At 33.2% G+C, this 9,075-nt stretch overlaps 1 protein-coding gene across 1 annotated transcript; it reads left to right on the plus strand.

Annotated features, from left to right (window-relative positions):
* The first annotated feature begins 955 nt into the window (after nt 1-955).
* LOC110373819 (alpha-tocopherol transfer protein-like) lies at nt 956-8,787 on the plus strand. The gene is made up of 7 exons (XM_049846071.2): nt 956-1,196; nt 2,956-3,034; nt 6,510-6,669; nt 7,110-7,356; nt 7,745-7,855; nt 8,127-8,260; nt 8,557-8,787. Exons 2-7 carry the CDS (start codon nt 2,956-2,958, stop codon nt 8,675-8,677), a joined length of 852 nt encoding a protein of 283 aa, XP_049702028.1. The 5' UTR covers nt 956-1,196; the 3' UTR covers nt 8,678-8,787.
* Nucleotides 8,788-9,075: the final 288 nt, after the last annotated feature.

Consider the following 9,075-nt stretch of genomic DNA (forward strand, 5'->3'; position numbering starts at 1 on the left):
ACCAAGAGAGTGACTTTTCAAAACCATGTCTTAACTCCTATACTTATGTATATGTTTAGTTTATATAAGAGTTATTATATATACTAAACATATACATAAGTATAATATACCTGCGATCACGATGACCACAAATCAAAAACCGCAAGCATAATTGAAAACAGCAAAAACCTTCAGGAGTTATTCACCTTTAGGTATAGATAACGAATGCCTACCTAATATCTGTCTTGTTTAATGACTTACAAAAACAGCGTAGGTAAACAACCGGTTTAAGTTTAAAACCGGTTGAGAGCCTTGACTTCTAAAATTGCGGCCCTCAAGTAATGTTCTATGACAAGTGTCTCATTAAATAAATTGGACCGAATTCCTAGAAGGGGTCTTTGGTCTGCTCAATAGTTCCATGGAATCACTATGACAAACTCCATGGACCTACTTTTTATATACCTAACAAATCTCTTTTCTTGTAGGGGATGGCCAAGACAGTATGGTTGGCGCTCGTTGGCGGCAACAATTAGCTGAGAGATGATAAAATCCATTTGATTCTGAGTATTCTAATAACAAAGGGCTGTCATAAAAATAACGATGTTGAAAATATAAAACCCGATATGAAGTGTGAAGAAAATGGGGACATAAAATTAGGCGAAGATTTTCCATACACTCCGAAAAACGTACTTTACATAAATAAATAACAGTGAGAATCCACCTGTTGGATAAAGGTTTTTAAAGGGCTTCTGACTAACCGTTAAGCCTTTTGCTGACAAACCCTAATCCTATTGTTATTTACGAGTAAGCTAGATATATCCCAGTTAGAATCCTGAGTGTATGACAGCCCTATACGTCCATAACTCTCATACGATGATAGCAGAGTATCAGCCTCACCAGTACTCACAATGATTAACGGTTACGACACACTATGCCCAAATTTTGGCAATTTCATTTTCAATGGCCTGAGAAGTGGTTACGAAAATCGCATTACCTCAGAATTCGCAGCGCGTAGAGCACCTTGTCCAGTGTTTGTTTGCCTTTACGAATCTTAAAAAATCGAACAGCAAGGAGTACATTGATGACTTGATATTTTATGTATTTAGTTACGTTACAGACACCATTGGGTGAAGCCGGTTTTACATACTTAGGTGTTACTCGGAAGTGTACCGTCGAAGATCTATTGAATATTTTCGTTGTGTTCTTATAAATTGAAGGTATGTGCGATTTATTTATTGATGGGAATAAATGTGTAAATTAGGTAGTACAAAATTAACATTTTGAAAATTGAAATAGTGATTAATTTACACTTTTGAAAAAAACAATACCACTTACGACTAAGTATTGTCTTTTAATGATTTTCTAAGTGAATACTTATTGATAAACCTATATACCTACTTATAAGTATCTAGAATATATTTGGAGTATATATTTTATTTTTGTCATTCAAACTTCACCTACTTACAAAATTAAAATTATAAAAATATAACCGTCAAATACGATATCTCCACATTGCTGGACATAAATAGCACCTATAATAATGCAAAGCTAACGTTTAAATCATCGTTATGCATATTATTGTCGATTACCGTAATGCATACCTAGCAAATAAATCTGAGTAGAGGAATGTTAATAGGTATACTTACTTACCTTTTTTATATGTGACTCAACATGCAAGCACTTTTTAAAATGTCTGCAGGCGAAAGATCGGTGTAATTAATGTTTGAGATAGATATCGTTTTAATTTCTCTTCCTAGTGTCGGTTACACGGATTAAGACAATTTCAGAGTTAATTTTATAATTAAGTACCTAAACTTTATAAAAAATCATATTATACAGTGTCTTTGTAGTGGTGTAAGTACTTACCTACTTGTGCCTTTTTCTAAATTCAGTCTAGTCTTAATTTAAGTGCAACTTACAAAATTAATGTTGGTGAGCTGAAATTGACACTTTAAGTACCTTCCGAGAATATATTTATAACAACCTAGTTGTTTTCCCGCGGTTTCACCCGCGTCCCGGGGAAACTGCTTCTCATACCCGGATAAAACATAGCCTATTACTCAAGGATAGTGTAGGTTTCCAACCTCCAGAACAGATGAAAGAGGTGCCCTGTTATGTGATACCAACAATGACATAAGTTTTCAAATCGGCTCAGAAGTTTTGGTGCCTTTAGGATACAAACAAACGAAAAAAAAACTATTATTTTAGTACAGAAGTGACTATATTCTTACGGTTAGGTCATCGCACCCTAAATAAAATGCACTTACTTTGTCCCTCCAAAATTAACTTAACATTCTCAAAACAATATTTTGCCAAATTATAAACCAAATGACTAACGTATCTCTAACTAAGAGGATATAATATAAAATAAAACGTATCTCTGTTATTAAGAGTTATTTATTAAATATCGCTTAAATCGCTCCAGTATTTATGTATGATAATATAATTATATTTATAGTTTTTATCCGGCAGACTCTCTTTCACAATGGAAAAAAATGCTCTACCGCATATATCTAGAATACTATTACAGACGTTCGCTGTTAGATTGCTCGTATTGCTCTTACTACCTAGTTTAAATAGAAAGTATTTTGGAAATCAGCTCACTTGCTTCAGGCATTACATGACAGACAGTACTTAGAAAAATAGAAAAATTATATAACAACACGGTAAGTTTCTAATTAAATTCATTCGTCATGATTTGCCTGAACTACTACCTACTACAATCATTTGTGATCTGTTGATTGAGATGCAACAATAGTGCATTCTTTCTTTCAAAAATACCTAAGTATTAGCTGGACGAAGAAACATTATTTTATCGTTCTTATTTTTGGTTATCTTACGATGGATGATGAAGGTTTTCGACTCTGATAAAACCCAGTTTCGGATATTCCGTAGCCGTGATGTTTTGTGTCTATCAGCGTGTCTTTTACCCCTTTTTTTGTACACTAAGTTATCATTTGTATAAATCTCTTACAGATGGCTCAAGTAAGCGAAAAAGATATAACTGCAATCAAAGATTGGCTGGCCCAAGAACCGACGTTACCCAAAGATTTTGGTAAGAAATAACCTACTTTAACACATAATACAACATTATTCTTTCATACTTAGTAACTAACATTAGGTACCAAGAAATAATCCTCGATAATAAAATACCAAAAATGTCCGTATGCTTAAGTACACATAAATTCATTATAATAAAGGTGACCTAAGATATTTGGATGTCTTTATCGTTATTATTTCTTAAGGATATTGACATAGTGTCATCTAACTTATATTTACTTACATAAAGCATATCTTTTTATACGTGGTTTTTATCTTACTGCCAACGCTAACTTAGAGTGATGGTGATTCATACATGAGAGCCATGTAAACTGTAGTCATAGGGTACAGGGTCAACTTATGTCTATTTACTTATCAAATACTTACATAAGTACATAAGATATAACTAGAAGTATAAATTAGCATCCTATATTTCATTCAAAGATAGAATAAGCAGATTCAGGTAATTTTCAGGGAAAACGCTTTTTGTAATCTTGTTAGTCTCTTTTGATATGACTTGGAATGTTTACACTTATTAGTGTAGTTATTTGGAAATACATACGAGTATGTTTATTGTTGTTGTAGTAAGTAGTTAGTTGTAGTTGTATTAATGCTCAATCCTTCTCCGTGTGAGAGGAGGCCTGTGCCCAGCAGTGGGACGATAAAAAGGCTGTAACAGTAACATACGAGTATGATACATACGAGAGTCTGAAGATTAAAAGTAAAATATCATCCAACATAAATGGTTTATATTTATCTTGTTAAGTAAGGAATATTATATAATGTGTTGCGTGATATACGTGCTAGATAATAATAATATAGCCTAAGCCTTAATGTCACCTTTGTAACTATGTAACGACATGGACTAAGAGCGCGCATTTTACCTACTAACTTTTAGTCGGCCAATACCTAGTTGATTTGGGCTCATAAATCTGTATAAAGATGAATGGAAGTACACACGTAACAACGATTAGGTATTTGTTTGGTATCAAATCGAATAAAAACTTTGATTGAATTCACGATTTTCTAAAAAAATATTTTTTCCCTAACAACGGGCCAATCATCGGCCGACTAAAAGTTTGTAGTGTGCGCGAGCTCTAAAGTTATCTTTAAATTAGAATACGCGGTAATAATCAACCAGTTTTAAAGGCTGTAGAGGTCATGGTATCATTAAAATATTTTTTACTCCAAGTAGACTTTGGTTGAACTATATTCAAGAAAAAAAAATGGGTAAGTACTATATCACAATGGCGTGTAATTGATTTGCTTTCCATTTTATACGTTCTTTTTAAAGGTAAACTACCGATAAAAATGCTCAGAAACCGGACGCAAGCCATTTGCTCAGAAATCTTTGGTAAACCAAAAAAATCACACCAAATAGGTACATATCTGTCTGTCTGTATTGATCAGATAATTGTAATATACAGTCATTTATTTCACAAGACCATTATAAAATTAAAAGAAAAACAATAAACGACCAGATAGAAACTTTATATTTTATAGTCCATGGTGATTACAATTGCGTACGCAATATTCACAAGGTTGAATAATATTGCACCTGAATAGACTTTTTGTACTGCAACTTTAAACACTTGTGTAATCTGAACACACCTGCCTCTTACACTATTACAATAATTGTGGGTGTTTATAAACAAAAGATTGTTTTAAATTGCTCAGAAAAAAAAACAATAAATGACTATGCGATTTGTAGACTCAAACTTATGCGCTAGCTAGATCGAGCCAGCCCCTGACGGTTTTTGAATGGATGGATAATTTTGAAACTACAACTAAGTTAAGAGTAGCTAAAATGAAGAATCTGAAAGTTGTAAAATCAAATAAGTATCTGATATACGACTATGTCTAAGAACTTTCAACTAGGTATGTACTTAAATGATGACATCAATCGTGATTTTTCAACTGAACTGTGTCATTGTAAAGTTCGGGACAGACGAGGTTGAAAACTTTCTGCCCGATGTAGTTATACATACATAATATAAAATAAATAATAACATTACTATGAAAAATATTGGCCATGAAAGAATTACTACTACTAAGAGATACTGTGTGTGAACAAGAAAATATTACTTGTTTTTTTTGTTGACTACCTATTATTCAAAAGGAACATGTGTTGTCATGCAAGATAAAGTATCATAGGTGCACTTTAACCATGTAGAACATGTTTAGTAAATTATGTGTACTCTCAGCCAACTTCATTGACCTAAGTAACACAGGTGCCTACAAACTAGCCGACCTAACATAATGTTGGTCCGTGCTGTCGCATTAATTAAGCTAACACAACAATTGTTTGAGGTCTTCTGTGTGAATAGAATAGTTAATTTGTTGCTATGTTCTTTGATACTTTGATGTGGTAATGTTCGGGGGTATTTTATTTTGAACTTATTAAGTTAATCTTAGGTTCATTGGCAACATATAAGTCAGTTTCCTTAAAACTACCTAATTTTCACGTGCAATTTTCACAATTAAGAGCTGTTTAAAGAAATACGGGCGTTTATCTTGTCGATGAAAAGGAGCCTTAATCTATTGAAAAAGTAAGTCATGGGCAGCTATAAAATCGTATAAATAGTAAGTATTTTAGCGATCCGGCTGCTCGTTTAAACTCGTCATTATATGAAAATTAAAGTATTTGTTAGGTTATTAAAACCATCTCATCATCTTCCGAACCTTCTTCCCATGTGTTAGGTTCCCTCTTCTTTCATTATGTTAGGGTCGACTTCCAGTGTTAGGTTATTAAAACCAGAAAATTTTCTTAGCATAGAATAGTAGGTAAGTATGTCGTAAAAAAGTTGTGATACTGTAATACTCTTTTGTTAACGTTATTTCTACAATTATCTTTTTTTTTAACAATTAAAAGTTAACTAGCCCATTAAGAAGCGTTATTATATAGTCGTGGTTTACCTTAACATAAACATAAAAAACATATCTAATATGAATCCTTCACAGCGTTGTTTATTCCATAACCTATGTTTTAAATAGGTAAAACAAAAGAAAACATTTAAAAAGTCATATTTGGTTGTTGCATTGGGAGATTAGCTGAGGTTTGTCACTCGAACCTTCTTTACTTTCTTTAATTAAAATAGAAAAAAAATATTTATAAATAGATTTCTTTCTATCTAGTTTTATTTCTGTATATTCAAATTAGACATGACCCAGACGACATTACGTATCTTTAAAAGCTTTTGTTTTTTTTTTTTTTGGATGACTTCGATTAGTCTTTAGAACAAAGAAGTAAAATAAAAAGAGAATTCACCTCACATTGCAGATGAAATACAACTTGAAGAAGAAAAAGTTACCTAGGCAAACTTTTATGGATCAAAGAGAGAATTCTAATATAAATAAATAATACAAAACAACAGTCGGTAATTTTATGTACGGGAACATAAAATTACCTACTGTTGTTTCTTCTTAACTAAGAATTTCTGCTTACTTAAAGCTGGTTTCTAAATTAACATAGAATATTATTCTAATTCCAGAGGACATAATGATAAAAAAGTTCCTGTTCAGCTGTCACTGCAGCTTGGAGCGCACGAAGCGATGCATCGAGCACTTCTGCAACAATCGGGCTACCATGACTGAGGTGTTTAGCAACCGAGACCCGCTGTCTACTGGCATGAAGAACGCTTTTAATGCTACGTAAGTAGTTTTATTATGGGCTGCGGGATTGTCCGAAAGAGTTACCGCAGCCCTGGTATATAAGTGCTTAGGAATATGATGGGCTTTAGCTGCTATGTGAAAGCTATAAGAAAAAATATAACATTCGCCAAATTAAAAATGGAGTTAAAAATAAGCATTAACTATTTTCTGTAAAACATAACACTATTGCAGTTATTTTTCAATCCCAACTCAAATTAAAATTCTACGCATCAGTCTCAAGCCCATACTTTCGCCATTATAAAAAGCATCTACCTTCCTACTTATTTGGAAGACAAATATATGTACATACCTATATAAAATTCAGTTTATTAAAATAAAAGGACGTAAAAAACGACAGCGCCCCTAAAACATTCACCCTTGCCTCATTCAGTGTCAAACTTCCGCCCTTACCTTAATATTTACCCCCATTTACTTTCCAGAGCCGTCTCAACATACTTGATCGAAGATAAAGAGGAGATCATGATCCATCGGCTACTGACCACAGATAACTTCGACTTCTACAACAACCTGAAATCATTCTCTTTACAAAGTGACCATTGGTTGCGACAGAAGAAAGAGGTCTTACCTGAACACCATATTGTGGTGTTGGATATCAAGGAGTACACGCTTATGATCGTGGCTAGATCTAATGTGTTCTACTTCCAAAAGTTTTTGACTTTCCTTTTGGTAAGTTATACAAATACATTGTTTTAAATCTACAGCATCTTTATTTGTATGTCAATAAGTTTTCATAAAGACTATCTTACGAGGTAACTGTGAGTAAGCATGGCATTCAAAATGTGGTGGTGCCAAATTTGTATTTACTGCTCTTTTGGTCTAATGGTAGCAATGCATGGGGTTTGATGCCGTTGTCTAGTTGTCATCGCTTTGTATTTAAATAAGATTTCACAAAGCAGCCTGGAATCTGGAAATTGCCGGTGATAGACCCGTGTCTTAAGTACATTTAAAGTTTAACTGCCGTGCCGTTCTAAAGGATGTTTTGGATAGTTCTGTTTCTAAGTACGAAAATCATCATGCTACATCTCTATAATATTTATTTACACAATCTTTACAGGAAGCCATGCCGGTGCGCTTGAAGGAAGTCCACGTGGTGAACTGCCCATCCTTCTACGAGTATCTCTATGGTCTCGTCAAGGGAGCTTTACCACAAGAGATTCGGGATATTGTAAGTAGCACTACATCCTTAATACATCTAGGTGTTGATTTGGACACTAAAACTATTACATAGAATATAAAATCGTTATGTGCAAATTCTGGACAGGTATAATGACGGTTTAGACCACGAAATAAAAACAAATTAAAAAGTTAGGTAGGGTCTTCAATTGCAGTTCGACTCGAAACTGTATTACCATCCATTACCAACATAACAAAACCAAGTATCTTTGCCATTTAGGTATGCTTGCCAAAAATAATGAAACTTTATCTCTGCATCACAGATTCACTTCCACACGGATCACATGGGGCTGCACAAGTTTGTGGACAAGAAGTACCTGCCTGCAGAGTATGATGGTGATGCAGAGAGCATGGTCGAACAGAGTAATTATTGGGTCACAGAGATAAATGATCAAAGGTAATATTTGTTTATTAAGAAGTTCTCAATTCATTGTGAGAAAAATGTATAAGATTTCCTACCTGATTTAGGTACATTTTCCCCGTATGTTGAGATTATGACCGCGGCCATATAAAACTATGGTACCTGGTTTAATTTGGAGATAATTAAGTTCTCTTGTGCTCTATGATCCTGAAGGTACCTATTCGATCCTATCAAATATTCATGAACTGTCTACGTTACTCTTGTTAAAATTCTGACCTTAATAAATATAATAAAATAATCGAGAAAAGTAATTTTATGCTTTTAATTTTCAGGAAATTCTACCTAAACAACGATCTATGGAAGGCAGATCTCAACAAGAAGATTAAGAACTCTAATAATAACCCAGTCGAGACTACTATGAGCGGCTCCTTTAGAACTCTCGCTATTGATTAGATGAGAAATTAGAATTATTCTGACATTAATGTTCGTTTATAAAATATTCATTAGAATTAAGATAGTTAATAAGAAAGACCGGTGATCGACAACAATGTTTACAAAAACTATTTATAAATTTTTAACGAAATTGGGCATAAGCTAATAAATTAGAAGAGATTAACTGTTATTCTTTAAGATTTTTGACATACAAATACATACATATCATAATATACATACCAACATAAATACATAGAACTTATAGGTCAATACTGTGTTAAGGTTTAGTATTTTTATTATATAGTAAACCACCTATGAACAGTTTTACTGAGGTTTCCTAAGCGTAATGTTAAAATTCACGTGAAGTAAAAATAAAAATATCAATGAATGCACATTTTGGAGGAAAGCTCCGTGATGTT

The sequence above is a fragment of the Helicoverpa armigera genome, chromosome 17 (genome assembly GCF_030705265.1).
Source record: "Helicoverpa armigera isolate CAAS_96S chromosome 17, ASM3070526v1, whole genome shotgun sequence".
Taxonomy (NCBI): Eukaryota; Metazoa; Arthropoda; class Insecta; order Lepidoptera; family Noctuidae; genus Helicoverpa; species Helicoverpa armigera.